Consider the following 22,400-nt stretch of genomic DNA (forward strand, 5'->3'; position numbering starts at 1 on the left):
GGATTGTTCCCAAAAGACTCAAATAAGTGACATGTTTAGAGATAATTGGCAGCATGACAAAGACCATTGACCTGAAAATTCAAATCCGAAATCGCCTCTTCCAAAAATCGCTTTAAATTATATAAATATTGACCCCTAAAAACTGTAAACTGCCGTCACTTTTTCATACCGATTCCGTTTTGTTTCAAACTGCTACAATATTTAATATTATCAATGCACATGACCTAGCTAAATTTCACTCTCCAATAATAACGCATAATATAAATAGCGCCCTCTAAAGTTCTAAAAATCTTCCAATGGCTTAGATCAATCGTGCCTGGCCAAAGCCGTACCCTTTGTGGACTGATATACTTCGAGATCTGCCCTTTCCATCCAATTTTTAAAAATATGTACCTCACCACTGACTGACTTTAATCATGTTCATTTTTTTCTAGGTGTTTTGGCGATATTTTGATATCAGCTTTCACTAGGAATGTGGCGGAAGAATGAGAAGATACAGCATGTAGGAATAAATTAAAAAACAGCCCTTAAAGATTTTAATGAATTCATGAACTTGTAGACAGGAGAGAGAGGTTTCACTAGGAATGTGGAAGAAGATTTTCAAAAAGGGGGTCAGTCGTAAAGGCAACGCCAAAAGTCTGACCCACAGAGACAGTAAGGAGGGAAATAAACAAGATGGCCGTGTTAAATATTTGCAGAGTACACTAAGCAGTGCTGCGCACAAGGGAGAACTTGACCTCATCCAAGAACTGATCGGTAGAGGAGCCGAGGTGAATAAAGTTGATATTGACGGTAGGACTGCATTGCAGCAAGCTGCACTGAATGGTCATCTTGATGTCACTAAATATCTCATCAGCCGAGGAGCTGAGGTAAATAAGGGCTACATTAATGGTTGGACTGCATTACATTCAGCTGCTTTTAATGGTCATCTTGATGTCACCAAATTTCTGATAAGTCAAGGAGCTGAAGTGGATGAAGATGATAATAAGGGTCGGACCCCATTACGACAAGCTGCATCTAATGGTCATCTTGATGTCACCAAATTTCTGATTAGTCAAGGAGCCGAGGTTAATAAGGATGATAATGAGGGTTGGACTGCATTACAACTAGCTGCACAAAATGGTCATCTTAATGTCACCAACTACCTGATCAGTCAAGGAGCTGCAGTCAATGAGAGCAGCAATGGTGGTTCGACCCCATTACAACTAGCCGCACAGAATGGTCATCTTGATGTCACCGAATGTCTGTTAAGTCAAGGGGCTGAAGTGAATAAAGATAATAGGGGTTTTACCCCATTACATCTTGCTGCACTGAATGCTCACCTTGATGTCGCTAAATATCTCATCAGTCGAGGAGCCGAGGTGAATAAGGGCGGAAATCTTAATGTGACCCCGCTACGTTTAGCTGCACAGAAGAATCATCTTGATGTCACCAAATTTCCGATAAGTCGAGGAGCTGAGGTGAATAAAGATGATAATGATGGCTCGACCCCATTACAACTAGCCGCACAGAAAGGTAATCTTGATGTCACCAAATATCTGATCAGTCAAGGAGCTGAAGTGGATAAAGATTATACTAATGGTTCGACCCCATTAAATCTAGCTGCACAAAATGGTCATCTTGATGTCACCAAATATCTGATCAGTCAAGGAGCCGAGGTTAATAATGATAATGATGGTTCGACCCCATTACAACTAGCTGCACAGAATGGTCATCTTGATGTCACCAAAGTTCTAATAAGTCAAGGGGCTGAAGTGAATAAAGATGATAATGATGGTATGACCCCATTACGATTAGCTGCATTTAGTGGTCATCTTGAAGTCACCAACTACCTGATCAGTCAAGGAGCTGCAGTCAATGAGAGCAGCAATGATGGTTCGACCCCATTACAACTAGCTGCACAGAATGGTCATCTTGATGTCACTAAATGTCTGATAAGTCAGGGAGCTGCAGTCAATGAGAGCAGCAATGATGGTAGGACCCCATTACAACTAGCCGCACAGAATGGTCATCTTGATGTCACGAAAGACCTAATCAGTCAATGTGCTGACTTTGAAAAGACCGATTATGATGGTTGGACTGCATTACATTCAGCTGCTAATGAAGGACATCTTGATGTTGTCACAGAATTAATCAGTCAAGGTGCTGATGTTGATAAGGCTAATGACAAAGGATGGTCAGCCTTATACCTTGCCGCAGCTGCTGGTCATGTTCGTGTTTCAAGTGCTTTGCTTAGTCAGCAAGCTGAACTGGCCGAAGCAAATATAATTCATTGGACGGAGTTTCATACCGCTGCAGAGAGAGGCGATCTTGATGCCATGAAAGATCAAGTAAGACAAGGAGCCGAGCTAGATAAAGCTGGTTCTTTTGGTTGGACAGCCTTACACATCTCAGCAAGTAATGGACACCTTGGTATGACAAAATATTTGCTAAGTCAAGGAGCTGATGTGAATTCTAGCAATGCCTTTGGTAGGTGTGCCTTGCATAGTGCCTCAGAGAAAGGCAACTTGGATCTCGTGGAATATCTGATTAGTGAAGGGGCCGATATGAATACAGGAAATGACTTTGGGGTGACTGCCCTACATTTTGCATCAGAGTCTGGCCATTTAGATATCGTCGAATCCCTAATCGGTCATGGAGTTGAGGCAGATACTTGCGACGCAGATGGAATCACTGCTCTCCATTATGCTTTATATGCCGGTGAGATCGACATTACGAAGTATCTGCTCAGCCAAGGCTCTGAATTGAATAAAAGAAGTGTGCGTGACTCTGTCATCTTACAGTTTGATGGACAGTATGGTCACTATGATGTTGTGCGATGTGTGCACAGTCGAGTCGATCGTGTAGTAAGCAGACTCGTTAATTCTCTCACTGTCTTTAGAGGTGCCCTAGAAAGTGATCTTGGTAGAAGCAAATATCGAGATGGCGACGAGGATAACACAGTTCAAGGTGGGATTGTTATTGTGCATATGCCACTAAGATCGTCTGATCTTGACATTCAAGATCTTCTTGTAAGTCAAGGAGGCAGAACAGTTGGTCGCACGTCATTACAATATGCTACAGAGGGTGGCTGTCTTGCAGTTGTTCGGTATCTGATTAGCCAAGGAGCTGATGTGAATGAAAGCAACAATGCTGGCTGGACGGCTCTTCACTTTGCTGCGCAAGTGGGTCATCTTCATATTGTAGATTATCTACTTGGACAAGGAGCTGAAGTATCTAAAGGGGGTGTTGATGGTATCTCTCCTTTACATGTTGCTGCATTTATTGGCTGTTATGACGTTACTGAGCATTTGCTTAGGCAAGGAGCAAAGGTCAACGAAGTCACCAAAGAGAAAGGTTCAACAGCCCTACATGTCGGAGTGCAGAACGGGCATCTTGATATCACAAAATGTTTGCTCAACCACGAAGCCGAAATTGATGCGACAGACAATGACGGTTGGACTTCCTTGCACATCGCTGCTCAGAACGGTTACATCGATGTCATGGAGTGTCTACTACAGCAACTTGCAGATGTAAGCAAGGTTACCAAGAAGGGATCATCTGCATTGCATTTGTCTGCTGCAAATGGACATACCCATGTCACAAGATATCTTTTGGAGCATGGAGCTGAAGTGAATCTGAGTAAACCTGATCAGACTGCGTTGCACGTCGCTGCAGAACAAGACCAAGTGCATGGGAGAAGTCCAGATACGTGGTTTGCTAAAGGGCAGAAACATTTTTCTTCCCAAAATGGCCATGCGAATACTGAGGGTATAACAAAAGATGAGAAGAAGGTATTTAATTTAGTATTCCTATATATTTCATGTGGAATAAATATCAAAATGTTTATTAACATTCTTGCAAGTATTAAAATCATATCAATAGAAATTGAAACGGGTTAGCGATTTGTTAGCCTTAATAATCCCGTTTAAAATTTCTTATGAAGGTATATAGAGTGTCTGAATTATGAAAAAGGTTGAAATGATTCCACGAGGACTTCTCAAAACCTATCTTGTAACAGTATATATACATGTTAGTCAAACCTGTCTTAGTGTCTATCGTTTATTTTGCCTCCCTCGAGAAAGGAATTTGTGTTTGAGAACATGTCTACAAACGCCACCTGTCAACAAAAAACACTTTTTTGTTTCCATTGGTGACCTTAACAGACAGTTTTGACTGTAAGATATTTGTTTAAATGTTAATATCTGTATACATAGTCTATTTAGTGATTAAAGATATGAAAAACTAGAAAAGAAACTGCTTTATAAAAGGCTGTTTTGTTTGTAGATTCTTAATTTTTGAGGCTGGCATTTTACATAGGTTCTTGGACAACATGCTGAAAAAGGCTGCACAGCAGTTCATTTAGCCACGCAAAATGGCTACACCTCCATCATCGAGATATTAGTTTCTCATGGCGCTGATCTCAACCTCCAGTCCATAGACGGACAGACCTGTCTTCATGAAGCCATCAGACTTTCCGGTCGGAAGGACAGCAAAGTTGAAGCAACACCAGCACTCAAAAAGGTAAGATGGTGAACTCTAGAACACACTGTCCCTGAAATTGTATGACGCTTGCTCCTGCTACAATCGCTGTGTAGTAATTTCCTACACTAACCGAATTGTTAACTTATAAAATGCAATTGAAATTATACCATTCACATTTGAGTAAGCATAGCCATTTAACAAATGAATGAGTCTCTAAAAGAAAATTACAAAAATGAGCACATTGCCATTCAAATACCAATGATAATTTTCGTCTCTTAGAGTAAAATACAAAAAAAATAATAATAAAATGGAAATCACAGAGGATTCGTAATTCCGAAAAATTAAATAGTGTTCAGTATTGAAAGTATTACAACAAATTCTGTATCGCAGAATTGAAACTTTGAAATAACGAACTATATATCATTTCCGGAATGACAAACCTTTTGAGTAACTATATCTATTTAACTTTCGGAATTATAAACATAAAGGTACCATCACAAAAACACAACAAGTGTTCGGAGTTATGAATCTGTGGATAAATCTTCAGAAGCACAAGGGCCTCCCAAAATTTAAACAATCGTTTCTATTGATAATTGTTCTAGATCTCAGAAGACTTCTATCAGAATGAATTGTCTCCAAGGAAGGCCCTTGTCTTATATCTCTTGGACCACGGAGCAAAGCCGGACATCAAGGATAACCAAGGCAACCTACCAGTCCACTATGCCAAGGATGAAATCATTCGCCATATGATATTCTCAAGGTGGGGAAGCATTATTGACATGGGCATTCGGAAACAAATATAGAAACGGTGTCATAGTCAAGTAGTCTAATCACTCGACTTGGAATACCAAAGGTTTTGGGTTCTTTAGATCCTCTGCATGGCATGTATGTCCTTGAGCAAGGCATTTTTTTTTTATCTACAATGCTCCTCTCCACCCAGGTAGTAAATGTGTACCTGCCAGGATGTGAACATCAATGTAATTAGATGAGGACTTGCACGTCCATAAAAAAAGTGTGACAGGCTGACATGCTTCCCAGGGAGTGGAGTGCGCACTGTAGAGTGCAGAATCATTAAAGAGTCCAGGGACTGGTTGAAAATACTGTAAACTCTTTAGTTAGATTCACTGTGACCTCGTACAGTACTTTATAAAATGCAGTTGGTGATTAACGTGGCTTTCTTACATTTTGATTTGGGTTTCCAGCCGAGTTATACATACGGTTGTTACAAGGTTGTGAAATTAGATTATGCAGATGAAATAGGGCAATTCCAGCTGGGACAAAAATTGATCAACTTGAATTAAACCAATATGAACACTAGTATACAACGAGTAATACTCCATTGTTCAGTAACTTTATTGGGTTATTTGTTTAAAGTTTCAGTCAGATATATTTTGGCAATTTGAAATATTAATTGTGCTGAAGTCTATTTGAAATTCTCTTGGTTATTTTCTTTAGATAGTTGAGTCTTTTATTTGCACAAAATGTGTGGAAAAATGCATTTGAAAGCTTATTGTTCCATACTTTCCATATGTCACATTTTGTCCTGACCATTTCTAAATGTCAGTATTCCTGATGATTGTATAAACTAGTTAGTAGATATTGTAACACTTACAAAAAAAAAACAAAAAAAAAAAACACTGAGATGAACACTGGGTATATGTACATGAAAGTATGGGGTCATTAATCATCTATGCACAAACAGTATATCATGTTGTACCCAGGCAGGACCCAGGTGGTATTCTTTTCGAGAGGGCAAACAAAGAGGATTAATATATGAAGCCCCTCCATTATTTTAGCAATGATTATTCTGAAGTGCAGAAAGTGGGACTTCAAAATGGGTAAAAGATCTGTGGATATTAAATTAAATACCTTTTGCTTGCTCAAGTTTATCTTTGAGACTAAAACAACATATCACTTTTTCTTTGTTTTCATTTGCATATATTCTCGGGTCTCCTGCCATGGACTTCATCAGAGCTTATCGAGGTAACACTCTCTGATGAATAAATAATAAAACATAGTTTATCATAAACTCATAATGATCAATATATTTTTTTTATTAATAAGGTTTCCCTTTTGATAATGGTATGGTTGCATTGTGAATCAAAAACAAAACAAGAACATTTTTAGGAATTGCAAAATTTACATTCATAAGTACACATTTCACATTTATAAGTAAAAATTTCACATTTAAGAGAGAAGAATAATTTACATGGTGATCAGTTCTATTGGTTAACTAAATGTCAATAATTTTCAATGTGATTTTATTTCGGAGCCACGTATGAGAAGGTTGAGTTCTGGTGTAGATAAAGAATGAAGCTTTCTCATTCTATGTATGTCATGTTGAAGGAACAGAAATAGTACGGATATTCCCTGAAAAGTATTGCTCTCCAAAAGCCCTCGTATTTGAAATATGACGAGAAATGCCTTAAAGGTTTGGGGCAAATTTTCATGCCATATGTGATTGCATTGTGCAGTTCCCTATATCTATTCTCAGATTTTTTTTTTTTTTTTTTTAGCATTCAAAAACCTACGTCGATTCTTAGGAAAAACATAATCAGTCTTCCCCATTGCTTCTAGATAGTTTCTTTCACTGGAAAGGTATTCTACTGTATCTTTATATCCTCATCATTTTCACTCTCTCTTTGATGAATTTTAATCTAAAGCTGAAGAATCGGCACCACCAGTGGTCAACGCCGTCTCTGCAAAGGTTGGATATGAGGGTAAAGAGCTCAAACTAGAACACCATGGCATTTCAATGGCTATTCCACCTGGGTCTGTGGGACAGAACGATTCTTGCAAGATCACTCTCACCCTTGTGAGAGACCTCCCCAGTATTGTCATCCAAGATGACACACCAATGGCAGCCTACGGGATCAGATGTGACCCTCCAAATATGGACTTCCACCGACCTGTTAAGATCAGGATACCACATTTCACCTTGGTCACCAACCCGGGGCAAGTGATACCAGACATCGTCTCCCATATTTGGGATACAAGAAAGGGTAGGTTATTTGGCTTATTAAAAGATCTATTGTTCCATGATTATAAATTGAACACTGAAATTTATACAAAATAAACTAACTTAAACCATTCTTTACCTCCTGGTTACCCCAGGAATCCTGGTCTTTAAACCAAGTGCTATTGAAACATTAAAAAGAATCATGTGGATGTATGAACCAGTTGAGTTTTCAAAGAATATGTAAAAGTGGTCTTGTACTATACCTTATAGTTTGGTATAATTATGTCCAAAATCAGGTTTAAATAAGGATGTTAATCTGAGGCTTCGGGTTGTTTAAGCTGAACATGATTTTAGACTCGGGGTTTAATTACGGTGACTGAAATGAGTAGGATACGGACCAAAATGTCTCTTGAAAACTTATTCTAAATTTAAGCCTTCATAGACTGAAGCGGGACTGAAGGGGTTGTTAATATTTCTGATAACTGTTGAAAGGATGACCTTAAAGATAAACTTGAGTTCTCGTAAAAAAAGAAAATGAATTCTCACAGAATCTAACGAAACTTACACTGAATGTTCGAGATTACAAATAAATGTCATGTGCCAAACAATTTTGGAAGAAAATGTATACTGGCTGAGTAATGAGCATATAAAGATAAGGAAATCAGGGTAGTACCAGCCCCGACACCATGTGTGTTGTCCCATATACATCTTTCTGTGTAAGTGATTGTTACTTTACCAAAACTCTGCCAAATTTATGATGATTTTGATGACTCCAGAACCTTGCATTACACACCATTACTTACATGCTATATGATCAACTTTTCTGATCCATTCTACACCTTTTCTTTCACAATGCAATCGCATTACCAGAACTCAAGTTTATCTTTAAATGGCTACCAAACATATCGAGTATGTAAAAAATATCAAAAACGTATGTTTTTAAGAGAAGGCTGAGTTCTGGTTAAGATGAAAATTTATTCATGAGTTTTCTCATTTTCTATATGTCATTGTGGAAGAATACCATAGTAAAAAATTATCCTGTACGTGATTGATCTTAAAATCATTTTTTATTCAAAATATCACAACAAAAGGCTGAAAAGTTTGGTCCAAAGATTTGTGTGTAGTCCCATGTTAACAGTTCTGTGTGTGGTGCATGCGATCTCCAGGAAAACTGAGTATATTTTTATCAATTAAATTAAAAACAGGAATCTCTTTTCCATTATAGGGCTATGCCTAGCTTCTTGTTGCTCAAATGTTCATTAAAGAATGCATGAAATTGTGGCTCTAATCATAGGTTTACCAATAGTTTCGAGGACAAAATCATCTGCTGCACCTGACAGATGGCCGTACTGCAAAGTCCTGGAGAAACATCTTGAGCTGCAGATCGATCACTGTGCCGAGTGGTGGGTTCTTATCCCTCTTGAGCAACAGATCATCCAGCTTCGATTCGTGTGTACCCCATTTGTACCAGACAAGATTGAACGAGGCAAAGAGTTTGATGTTCATCTCCACCTGAATGCAGATATCCCGGGCATAGAAATGGTTAGAGAGAAAGAGTTCGGTTCAACTCGGTTCACTTTTATACTCTCTCACTCCCTTTAGATCTATTCCCAGGGAGCATGCTCATATATTGGTCACTTGCAAGGGGGTTTCAGTCAAATATGAATACTGTAAAGCATGCGTGACTAAGAAAACGCGTATAAAGGGGGTGTTTTTAAATTAGATTGAACGCGGTCCGCGCGGTGCTGAATTAAGGGGTACAAAAACGTCCATTTCGGGCCATTTTCAACAAAAAGGGTACTTTTTCAAAAAGATTCAAAATCCTGCTGTACGCGCCGGTATATGCGCCAAGGGGTATTTTTCTAGCATTTTGAGGGCCAGACCAGGAAAAAAAAGGAGTAATAATTGCCCATTGGCGAGGCTACCAGCCGCCGCCTGCGACCGCGGCCAAGCTAGTTATAGCAAAAATTATAGAAATGCGTCGCTCTCGCATCTTTAGTTATAGTGTAGACGACGGCGGCGAGAAGTAGCTAATTATCTAGCGAGAGTCGGTAGCGTTGTACGGTATGCATATCTCATGCACCCATATAGAGTCTTACCACATATATTTAATAAGATTTAGCTTTTATATAGCGCTTAAAGATACTATGTCCCTTTTGCAGCCAACATCAAATTCTGAAGAGCTTTGCAGGAATTATGAATTTGTCATGTATGTCCTATCTGTGAAATTTAGACGTTAGCAGTGTCCTGTTATTCAAATTATCCGTTTATTTGCTAGACTTCACTGTCAGACACTATTGAGTGACTGGCTGGCTTTTTTCTTCTTTGGTAATAACATACATGTACATAAAATGAGCTGTAAAGAGTGAGCAGTTGTCTACTTTAATAACCCACTTCTTGTAATGGCCAAAATTAAACTGATTGAATCTTTGCGCGGCATAAATCGACGACCATTTGGTACAATGGTCTTAAAATCAGACTATTACTAACTGGTTCTATAGCTCTTAAGTCGATTCGACAACTAATAGTCGTTATTTTCCCACTTAAAGACATTTTCAAGCCCCCCTTTTTTTAGGGAGGATCTAAAATAGTATTATCTTTCAAATGCCGTTGGAATTTAACCTTTTCATTTTTTGGGCTTGCAAATGGGACAAAGTACCTTTAATATAAATGACTCTAAGCGCTTTTACAAATAATTATGCATAGTAGAATAGTAACTGTTCATTGAACAATGTGTACTTTTTATAAACACTACACGTACTTTACACAAAATAGATCAAATTTGAAATTGTATTCTTTTTTTCATCAAAGAAAGGACATATGATGGTTGTACATTAACCCAATTTTCAAGTGCACAGATTGATGTTATTGATTCTCTATTGAAATAAATATTGACGTTGTGAATTTCAGATCAGAAGCAAAATATGATTTATTTTACATTGTGAACAACTTAAATGGTAATCCATATCGCATTTCAAAATGCTCAAGGGTTTACAATTTTACAATACTTATTTAGGAGTTCACTTTTTTGAAATACCCGTTTAGGGTGTGAATTCGGGGAAAAAACACGCGAAATTATCATTTTGGGTGTATTTTGGCTTCAGAAAAAGTCCTTTTTTAGGGGGTGTCTGGAAAACCCGTGGTGACGCTTGTTTGCCGTTTTTCCACATGACTGAGACCCCCAGGGCCACATACACCTTGGGTTCCGATATGCCCCCACGTGCTCATATAGACTCCATATATTACATTGCACCCGAGATTCGTATGGGATACATGTATAAACCCCAGGTAGCCCATATGAGTTCGTCCCAGGGTCCATCTGATGTGGGAAAATCGTGGGCATAATGTGCACTATCCCATATGGGCATCAAATGGGTGGGGGTTCCAATTGGGCCCCTCTTAGAAGAGCCCATATGCGCCCAATCTAAGGTTGCACTGAAGTTTCACATAGCACCTATAACCGGGCAACCATTTTCGCCCATATGATTATTCTTTATCTTCTTGTAACTTTCAAAGGGCTATACAGCCTATCACTAAGATCTGTATATACGCTGACGCTCATATAGTTGGAATATTTTTGTTTTATCCCAATTTATGGAATTATTTATAAAATAATTTAAAAATAATAGATATAGATAATAGTATACATTCTCAGATTTTATTGAATAATAATTTATCAATGTGTGTTTTACGTGACCGCTAAAGCATGTGTATGCTACTTGGCTTATCAACTAAGGTACCTACGCCCTAAAGTCATAAATGAAAGTAGTGAGGATTAATGTTCCACAAAAGGGCACCAATATAGCACATTGACACGGTTTTGATCATGGGGCCTCATAGTTACGAGGCCATTGCTTTGTCATTGAACCACGACTGTACGCAGCGGGGGTAGGGTAGGGGGCAGTTTCAATAATAAAAAAAAAACTAAGAAAATGCAATAAATTCCTTTGTGTGCCCATGCCTTGAGTCATAATGCATGGCCGTCTAGAGGATTTTTTTTATGTTGGGGACCGGGGTAAAATGCAATAAATTATTGAAAATTGAATGCATTTTCTTTGTTGTTTTTATTTATGGATATAGCCTGAAACAATTGTTAGCATAGCAAATTTTGGCCTATCATAGTTACTACATGCAGATTGTAGATATTACATATATTACACATAACTATAGTAAAAACTGACATAGAAACAAAATATTGTTTCATTGATTGGTTACTGTTGCCCTTTTGAAAAACAATGTGCGAACAGGTTTAACACTCATATATAAAACTTAAGATCAATTAGGCACAACTGTAGTGAATATTCAAGTTACATAAGAGATAGCTCACAGATATTCTACATGTTGTGAAAGTCCAATTTGAAATAAACATATTCATTTTCAGCTGTGTTTTGAATTGCTCTGCGGAATCTAAATTCCTCAAATAAGAAGGAAGTGAGTTCCAGGAAAAAGGTACAGCTTTGGCTAAAGGTCTGTCTTCATAGGTTTCCCTGTCCTAAAAGAGTTAATGAATAAGATACAGTCTGTACGTGTTCTGTTTCCTTTTCTTTGAATAGGAGGTTCAAACGGAGGAGAAGCAGAAGTCCTACCATAATGCCCATCGCTCCTTTCCGATCTCTATCGAAGCTAAATCCGGTGACATTTCAGTGGCTTGTGAAGGCAAGATGAGCAACACTAAGGTATGAAAACACAACTTTGTTTTTCAATGATATTTTCTCCATTGCTTTTTACAAACAATAACAAAAATAAAAATAACAAAATCAATTGACCCTACCGCAAACACGATGTTCGACAATATATGGCGATCTTTCTTCCACACTGGACTTCATGTCAGCACATGCGCATGTACGATACTGGGGAAGACGATAAGACAAGGTTACTTCCGGCTTCCATAGAATGTACAGCAGTGTTAAAGGTACTATGTCCCTTTTGCAGCCAACCTCAAATTCTGTAGAACTTTGCAGGAATTATGAAGATGTGATGTATGTCCCATCTGTGAAATTTAAACGTTAGCAGTGTCTTAATATTCAAATTATGCAAGGAAACCCGTTTACTTGCTAGACTTCACTGTCAGACACATTGACTGACTGACTGGCTTTTTTTCCTTCTTTGGTAATAACATACATAAAATGAGCTGTAACAGGTACATGAGCATTTGTCAACCGGTACATCAATAAACCACTTCTTGTGATGGCCAAAATTAAACTGATTGAATCTTTGCGCAGCATAAAACGTATGACCATTCGGTACAATGGTCTGAAAATCAAGACTATTACTTATTGGCTCTATAGCTCCTAAGTCGATTTGACAACTAATAGTCGTTATTTTCCCACTTGAAGACATTTTCAAGCCCCAACTGTTTTAGGGAAGTTCTAAATTACTATTATCTTTCAAATGTCGTTGGAATTTAACCTTTTCATTTATTGGCCTGCAAATGGGACATAGTACCTTTAACTAATTCATTATTTTACTTAACTATTGTTCCGGTTTCATGAGATCTATGTAGGATCATCATAATCCGTTTATTACTTAAAGTATATTGATTCTGAAACTATGATTTCTATCGGACTTTCCAATTCCTGACCCTTTGTATTTGTATGGGAACCGGACGTACATTTTGCTGCCTTCTATGGCGAGATACCGTAGTTGCACCAGCGAGAATTTACATGTGCCCACAGAGTGAAACCTGTATACATAGCTGTATAGAAAGCTTACCTGCCTACAAAGACCATAATGTGGTCTTTCCCTTTAACATTATTGTTATAGCTCAGATACACTATAACATAAGTGCTTTACCTGAGAGTTAAGGGAGTGTCCTTTCTATTTGGCTGCTGATAATGAAGTGGCTTGGAAGTTCACAGCAGTGACATGGTAATGGTATGCTATTCGGGGGGCCGTTTCTCGAAACCGTCATAACTACAAGATCAACGACATCTCGCCACTGTCGCGCAACTTGTCAGCTAAGTGTTTCACGAAGCCGTCTTTGCCAAGATGAGCGACAACTTCCGCGACAAGCGAGTTGTCACTGCTCCGAAACTGTCATATCTTTTTAATTGTTGTAAAGCGCCATCACAAGTCAGTTTGTTGCCATTCCATGGGCCGCGAAATGGGCGATTAGTTTCACTATCATTTTGAGAAAAATATAGACGAGTTCGGTACGTAATTCTCTGGGATGCGAAATGCAAATGTACAAAAGTGAGAATACAAATTATACAGAAACTTTAAAAAGCTGAATATAAACATTAAATCACAAATCATTAAACTATAACATATAAATAAGAGAGGTAAGAATGTTACACACCGTTTTCCATAGTCGATCCATAGTCTTTTCTTAGGATACCGTCATACCTTTGGGGCCTACGTGCATTATTATTCCCTCTCTATACTTCTTCCAAATGATATTTTCAATATCAAATCAATTATATAACGAGTATTTAATATGAGACTCTAGAATAAAAAACTGGCTGAGAAAAGACATTTTGCCTAAAATTCCTCGTCACAATAAACAAAAAAGTACGTATTGATAAATTATCACATTACGGTATCCTTTAACTAACTTTTGATTCGACTGTCGAAAAAAAAACACTCACCGGTTTTTCTTCAATTTAAGAATCTTTACAGAAATATGCAAATCGTTTGATGATGTAAATATGATAATGACACTATTTATTATTTATTTTAGGAGAATTTATATGTATATATTTCTTTTCGAACAATTTCAGCCCCAAAACTTGTTTTTGGTTATTCTTGATAAATCAAATGGATCGTGACAAAGACTATGTTCTTGAGCTGCTAGTATCGCGATATATCGATATCATGTCTGTCATGGCTTTGTGAAACGGTTTATCCGCTTCATGACATCTCCGTAGGTCGCCGACAAAGATATGACTGTCATGGAGTTGGTTTCGAGAAACGGCCCCCGGGTATCCATCTATTGTCCTATTGATACCTCATGGTAGTGAGTCAAATAAGTCATATGCTGCTCCACGTGGAGATACAATACAAACAATGAATCAACGCATGCATTTTAAAAAGTTCCTTCTTGGAGTTAAAACAAATGTATGCATGCATTCTCCCCCTCTCTATAGTTGCTTATACTCCAGCCTGTATGGTGGACGTCGATCACGAACAGGATTTATGTTTATTTTTCCTGCGGATGTAGTTTGTTCCCGAGGAGGTGATGTTGGTCCATCAGACTGGTCTTAAAGGGTATGTCTTAAAGGGTATATCATTGTCATCCTGTAAGGTAGATGGAGGAAGGTCATTAATGGATCCTCTTATGATATGACCAAGATGAATCTGTTTCTGTTTATCACCAACTTGAACGACATATCTTACTATCCCAAAGCTTGCACAATGATTCCATAGTCCCACTTTTTCCCTCTGTATGCATGACGTGCTTACCTGGTGAATCCTGACGAATGCTGGTACGCCCTTTGGCGTGTGTTCTCTTGGCAGCAGCCTGCTTCTTTTCCACTGTTTCAGCCAAGGAAGGTTTAATGAGAGTTTAATGCGGGTACGTGGTTGTCTCTTTAACAGTAATTCATCTGGTGTGCGTCCAATTAGGGAATGTGGAGTGTTGCAATAAGTAAAGAGAAAGTTAGCAATCTCATTTTGAGTAGTCAAACCACTCTCCTTGTAAGCCTTCAGATTCTGCTTCAAGGTTTCAACGCAACGTTCAGCAGCTCCATTAGAAGATGGATGATAAGGTGGAACTCGGATGTGATTCACCTTATTCTTCTTGAAGATCTCAGCGAGCTGTGCAGAAATGAATTGCGGTCCATTATCTGATACAATGTGTTCAGGAAATCCGTGGGTAGCAAATATGTGCCGTAGTACATCAATGATAGCACTAGTTGTTGTAGTTCTCATTGGATAGACTTCCATCCATTTTGAGTACACATCAACTAGTAAGAATAAATCCTGGCCATCTAGCTCAGAAAATATGCAGGAACTCACTCCCAAACCCCTGAAGGCCCTTTCCATGAATGAAGTAGCGCTTCAGTGAGTTGACTCCTTATATTGAGGCAAGTGTGACAATTCCTTGCCAGTGATTGAATGTTCTTGTCCAAATTAGGCCACCAAAAGAAACGTCTAGCCAAGCTCATGCATACGACTCATAACGATGTGCCCCTCATGTAGTTTCTGTCAGCATCTTGGTCTCCAGGCAATCTGGTATGATGACTCTTAGTCCCCATATTAAGACATCTTGCTCGACTTAAAGCTCATGTCGGCGATGAAATATGGTTTAAGGCGAGGCGTCAAAAATATCGCTACCAGCAGGCTGCCGCCTCACGTATTGGCGCATCGAGGCAAGAATCTTGCATAATACTAAAGCCTGCCAAGTACGAACGTAGCTTTGGTAAATTCTTTTGTCTTGGTGCATCTTTCACAGCTTGAAATTTGTCTAGGGTAGGATGCAAATCATGCAATCCATCTGAATCCACCACATAACCTAGGTACTCTACCATTGTTTTCATGAACTCAAATTTGGGCAGCTTTAGTCGAAGTCTATTCTGTTCAAGGCGCTGTAGTACAGCATTCACTCTTGCGAGATGTTCCGACTCATTCTTTCCTGAAATGAACATGTCATCCAGACAGCATGCTACTCCCTCCAGACCTTGTAGAACTTGTTCATTGGCAGCTTGGAAAATAGCAGGTGCACTTGCCACTCCAAAAGACAGTCAAGTATACTGAAAAAGCCCTAACTGAGTGTTGATAGTCAGATACTTGCGAAAATCTTCCAACAGTTTTATCTGCTGATATGCCTGTGATAATTCAAGATCGGTGAAACAACATCCATCTGCCAGGGTTGCGAACAAATCCTGTGAGTTCGGTAAGGGGTACTTGTCGACACCCAAAACAGGATTGATAGTAGTCTTATAATCCCCACAAATTCGAATCGACTTGTCAGACTTCGGTACTACAACAACAGGAGCGGCCCAATTACTGTGTGAAACTGGAATAAGAACTCCTTGTTCAACAAGTTTGTCAAGCTCAGCTTCTATCTTATTTCCCAAGGCATAAGGTACCGGTCTTGCTTTATTGAAGCGGGTCTGGGCATCAGATTTGACTTTAATCTTAGTCTTGTGAGTTGTCTTGCTTCCAAGACCTGCCTGATGTTTTCGTTGAATTTAAGACAGTCCATGTTTGGTACTTTCTTTAAATGGCTCATCCTTGACTGATGCAACTTTGAACACCGATCTCCAATTCGGCTGGATGCTTTCGAGCCAATTCCTACCAAGAATAGCTGAACAACCCAAGGGTATGCATTTCACAATCACCTTCCTCTCGTAATTCAGAAACAACAAATTTGATTGACTTACTCTTACTGCTGCTAAATGTCCAACCTTTCCACAGTTATTACATTTGTACGACTTGTACTTATAAGTTGATGGAGGGTGTTGCCCCTGTCCGCATCGATGACAAGCTCCTTTCACCTTAGAACTGGTGTTTTGCGATGGTTGTTTCTTTGCTCGACAACTGTATCTGACGCCGCTAGAACTGATTTTCTTTACTTCACCAATACATATTTCAATGCTTTGTCAAAGGTGAGATCAAAGTCACTCAATAACTTCTTCTGAGATACACGGTTTTGAAGTTCACACACAAATCTGTCCCTTAATGCTTGTAGAAGAAGGTACCAAACTCGCATGTGCTAGACAAGCGTCTCAATTCAGCAGTATAACCAGAAACCAATTATTGTGGAAGCTGGTTACGCTGATGAAATTTGAATCTCTCAGCAATTATCAAAGGCTTTGGATAAAGATGAACAGTGAGGGTAGAAACCAACTGTGAGTAAGCCTTTCGTGAAGGCTGCTCAGGGCTAACAAGGCTCTTCAACAGTGTATAAGACTTTGCACCTATCACACTAAAAAATACTGCTTCCCATTTTGCCTTCTTGCACATCATTTGCTTCAAGAAATTGCTCAAATCTCACATTGTAGGACTAACAAATCCCTGCTTCTGCGTGATACTCTTTAATGCGTCCCAAATTCATGACGGAGTCCAATTATCCTCGTCGCCACTGTTATATCTCAGATACACTCTAACATGAGTGCTTTACCTGAGAGTTTAAGGAGTGTCCTTTCTACTTGGTTGCTGGTATTGAAGTGGCTTGGAAGTTCACAACAGTGACATTCTTCCTATAGTGGTAATGGTATGCTATTCGGGTATCCGTCATTGAAGACCACTTTTCTTGTCTCCTTTAACAGTTTTTATAAAACAGGTTTCACTGTATACGGAGCGCTCAAGGAAGACAGCAAAAGCAAGTGGTCTTTATGTATAGGATCTTTAACCGAATCTTGTCCTTACAGTCAAATCTGCTTTAAGCTACCACTTGCATAAAAGCTCACTTGTCTCTGAAGATCACATTTTGTTCCCCTCGAATTGTGTTTCTCATCGAACCGTGTATTATAGAAACCTGTCCAATAGCGACTGCCTGCTCATGAAGGCCACTTTTGTTATCTCTCCTGAGTGATCTTTGAATACAGGTTCAATGTTAATTGTTTGGTTTTTATTTGCCCACAGCTACTTTATTTGAAGGATATCCAGAACCAAATGCGACACAGCGTATTGCTATCAATGACCCCTGGCGAGGATGATGCAGAATTCTCAGTCATTTACGTGACGATATCACAAGCTGGAAGACTAGGCCAGAGGTCTCAATCGTTGGCGTTCGTCATCAGATACACAGGTTTGTGGAAAATTGTATTCCCCATGATAGAGCTTGATGAAAATTATGTTGATAAGTCTGATAGCTAGGGAAGGTCCATCTAATAGTCTCTCTTTTCTGATTTCGTTTTAAAATATTTATATATATATATATATGTAGTGACCAAACTGGTTTTTACCCTTTCAAAACTTGGTTTTCATTTAAGAACACCTTACAGCATTTTGGGTGTGTCTAATTTAAACACGCGTGTCAGACCCGAAGCCTAGTACTTAAATGGTCACGTGGGTCTGGTGTATACCTACTTTAAGGACAAAATAGTCCCTTGATTATTTATCCATAAATTGTAGGTAAAGTTAAAGGTACCATAATGAAATTATGATACTTTCTCATGTATGTTTTAAAGTTCTTTTTCTGATATTGATTTTTATACCTAGTCCAGAAGTATGTGCATTCATGCTCGAGGAGTAGTCCTTCTGGACGTGCGCTATATCAGGCAAGGCCCTGGTGGGCATTTGATATAGCGGACATTCGTCCACTTGCTTTAAGCGAAGCTGGTTGTTCCAATACCACACTATCCGACACCTTAAGTAAAGGGTTGTTTTTCAATCAGGTTACACAATAGAAAAACACACTTTCATGGCTGTTAAAACAAAAACAATGAACTGCCAAGGAAAATCTTCCTCGATCAACTATTTTGCAAGGTTAGAACAACCTACAACAGCGAAGAAATCGTTTTAAACGAGCAACTACTTTTCAAAATATGTAATTATATGCCATTTTTTAAAAACATTTTCTCATTTCACTTTTTGCAAAATTGGAACATGTGCATATCTGACATACAATCCCCCAAAACATTATCAACTATCAGAATTAACTCATCCAACGGGTCTATGTTAATCTGAATTGGGTGTAACATTTTTGGCAAATCTACACATTTTGACTTCGCACCAAAAATGAGGTGCAAGATGTGTCAAAAAATGTCCTCTTAGAAACCAGTGTAACAATTCTAAGTACGACTGCACTTAATTAATTATTTTTTCCTCCTTGAAAAGAGCCACTAATATCCTACAAAATTATGATATTAACTTTTCCCACACTAACTCAGTTTTTGGTGAATGCGTGTTTCAATTTTGTTTGTCAGGGTTGTGTCATAAAGTGTTCTCTCCGAAAAAGTGAAATTTTTTATCAGCACTCCTTCTAGAAGAGCCACATTTTAAAACAAACTTATTTTATTAGTAGACCTAAAATTGTTTATGTGTAATAGTTAATGTTTATTTTGTTTAATATTCACACTGATTTTGAAGGTGTCAAACACAATGTCCTCTCCGACCCATAATCAGTATATGGATAAATGACTGTAATATTAGTCTACAAAGTGCATGTATTTACAAAAACTAGCCTGATTTAAATTCATCATGAGGTGGGTATTACAGTCTAGCATGTTCCTGTTATGTAATGGGAGGTTTTTCAATTCTATCCATTCGCAAGCTACTTTCACCCCCTATAATTCCATGATGTAATGTATATCTGGAAGAATTAAGACTTTCCATCCATTTGATTGCATTTACTGTGTGTGTTTATAAAATACTTTTCCACATTATCAATAATGTTAATCAATTACACAATGATCAATTGACACTACGATTACCATTTATATACATAGTCTCTTTGATTTCGGAGAGAACAGTAGTTTGTTGACATATTTACATACTTCCATCAAAATTCTGTTTGACTCTTTTTCAAATGATGAATTACTTTTATTGCAGATGACTCGACATGCCAAGTATCCACTGAGCCCTCTTCATTTATTCGGTAAGCTCTCGGTTTTATTATGATGCCGTTGTCTGACATGTTTGTTTCAGGGATTCACTTTGTTTTTGTTAATTTAATTTGTGAAATACATGATACCTTTTTAGAAAAGAACTAGAGTCATGCATACCCAGCGCTCAAAATACACGGGGCGGTGGGCGATTCGCCCCCGTGAGCTCCATAATAGCCCCCGTCAGGTTGATCACGGGGGCGATTGCAAAATAAAAAATCGACCCCTTGGAATTATGAAATAAAGATTACCTTTTTTGATATAACTTTAACACAATATTGAGTATAAATTTTCAAACCTTAAACCAATGAAATGGAATTTAGATGGCGCTTTCTCACCCATCTCTATGAGTATTACCGATACAAATAACGAAAGCTCGCAGTGCAGCTAGTGCGGTCGTCAGCAGTGGCTATACTGCGCCGGTAGTACCGGTGTGCACGCTGACGCCCAAGATCTGCTGGAGCTGGAGACGATCGCGCAAGGACTTATAAACATGGGGAAGTTTTTCGTTTTGAAAAGTGTGAATCCTCTAAAATTTGGTGATTCTAAAAGACCATCAAATAATGCAATTCGACCAGTAAATCAATATTGAGAAGAAGAAGAAGACCAAAGATGTTGCAGGGGCGGATCTAGGCGGTTTAGGGGGTTTAACCCCCCCCCCCCCTCCCTCCTTGGGCTGCCAAGTGAAAATGTGATGTGCATAGAAAAATGCTGTCATGTGTCTGGACACAGTATTAGTATTAGTAGATGTCAGCAGATGCCAGGAAAACAACGGGGGTTAAAAAAAAGCACCAAAAAAAATCGCCTCGCCGCTTTTCGGCTCGTGAACGATGCTCCGTATGTTAGTAGATGCCGGGAAACATCACCTACGGGGGTTCAAAATAGCAACAACAAAAATCGCCTCGCGCGCTACGCGGCTCGAGGACGATGCTCCACATCGTATTTGTGTTACCCCCCCTCACCCTTAGCAAAAAGCTAGATCCGCTCCTGTGTTTTGGAAGGATATGGTAAAGACTAAAAGTAAAGAAAGAATGTAAATAAGGTTGCTCAGAATAATGAGGAGGAAATTATGTGCAGAACGGGAAAAAATGGAGAGAATGTCATCACCGGGGTAAAAGTCAATAACAGCTATGTAACAAGTAAATTTCTATGAGGGAAAATGCCGACTTAATTAATGATAATGATAAAATACCAAGGAGTTTCATGGGTACCAATTCAATGGAAATTTGTATTAAAATAATAGCCCTCGTCAGCACTAAGAGAGCCCCCGTGAGAAGGCTCACGGGGGCTCTTTTTTGGGGGGAAGAGCCCCCGTGGACAAAAAATTAATTTGAGCCCTGTCAGCATACCTGATATCATTAGTTGCGACTTCACTGACACTATACATTTTTTCACATTATAAAATAAAATATGAAATGTCAACGCAGAAAAAGAAAAGATTTATGAAGGATTAACCATGATGGTCAAAGTCTATTACTATTTTGAAGAGAAATGTGTATCTAACCGGTCACCTCCCCCACCCCCCCCCCCCAAAAAAAAAACAAAAAAAAAAACGTGAGTGTTACTGCAGTAGAACCTGTATGTTAATACTGTTTAAGGGAGACAAGAAAAGCGGTCTTTTGAGGCAAATTGCCTTTACACACAGGATTCAATAAGAAACAATTTGAAAGGGACACATGGTATACGGTTTTCATAGGCAGGACGTTTCTCCGTACAGGTGTTGCCAAATCAGGTTTGACTGTATATTTTTCAGGGCTGTGGAGGAGCTCTCCGGCAGTGACCTTGCCGACACTGATGTCATCACGATATCCCAGATGATGACGGTGAACCAGTACTATGATTTGGGAGTGGCTCTTGGTTTCACCATACAACAGTTGAATTCCATAGAGTACAGGAGATTCAGAGACAGACAGCAGGCCATCCAAGACATGCTGGTGACATGGAGAAAGAGACAGACCTCCGGCCAAGAAGCGAAGGAAACACTTCGCTCACTCATGAAATCTTTGGACTCGCCAGCCGAACAGAGGGAGATATCAGGTTAGTTGAATAGCACTTGCTTTTGCAACAATCGCTCTGCGGTAATTTCTTACAATTAAATAGATATGTTCAACCCTGCACCACAGTATGCCTAAATCCGAACCCTTAACCTATCCTAAAACCCAGTTACAACCCTCAACCTAACCTTAATCCGTACCCCTGGGTTTTGACAAAATATAAGCCAGAGCAATTGTTGCAGGAGAAAATGTTCAATCACTGTCAGGTTTATATTGTAGTATTTGTACTGATTATTTCTTGATTTGTGAAAAGTGAATAAAGATGTTGTGGTTGTTCTAATCCATATTTCGACTGTTTTTGCTATTGTTCACGTTTCCTCTCTTGGCTGATCATAGTATATGATAGAACACCCGTAAGAAAGGAAGCATCTTTTGTCAGTGGCATTAACGACCTGCATGCAGGCATCCCATGATATCCATGATCTACGAGTT

At 38.8% G+C, this 22,400-nt stretch overlaps 1 protein-coding gene across 1 annotated transcript; it reads left to right on the top strand.

Annotated features, from left to right (window-relative positions):
• Positions 1-834: 834 nt before the first annotated feature.
• LOC100889297 (ankyrin-3-like) lies at positions 835-21,956 on the top strand. Its single transcript, XM_030993931.1, has 12 exons — positions 835-869; positions 1,055-1,515; positions 1,798-3,668; positions 4,300-4,503; positions 5,067-5,224; positions 6,437-6,447; positions 7,128-7,466; positions 8,718-8,965; positions 11,977-12,099; positions 17,951-18,116; positions 18,530-18,536; positions 21,668-21,956. Exons 1-12 carry the CDS (start codon positions 835-837, stop codon positions 21,954-21,956), a joined length of 3,912 nt encoding a protein of 1,303 aa, XP_030849791.1.
• The last annotated feature ends 444 nt before the right edge of the window (positions 21,957-22,400 follow it).

This window comes from Strongylocentrotus purpuratus, unplaced genomic scaffold (genome assembly GCF_000002235.5).
Source record: "Strongylocentrotus purpuratus isolate Spur 01 unplaced genomic scaffold, Spur_5.0 spur5_contig_850, whole genome shotgun sequence".
Lineage (NCBI taxonomy): Eukaryota > Metazoa > Echinodermata > Echinoidea > Camarodonta > Strongylocentrotidae > Strongylocentrotus > Strongylocentrotus purpuratus.

Coding starts and splice junctions, on each gene's coding strand:
- LOC100889297 (XM_030993931.1), top strand. CDS start 835: ATGTCACTAAATATCTCATCAGCCGAGGAGCTGAG. Junction 870..1,054: donor TCATCAGCCGAGGAGCTGAG/GTAAATAAGGGC, acceptor ATTTCTGATTAG/TCAAGGAGCCGAGGTTAATA. Junction 12,100..17,950: donor GCAAGATGAGCAACACTAAG/GTATGAAAACAC, acceptor ATTTGCCCACAG/CTACTTTATTTGAAGGATAT.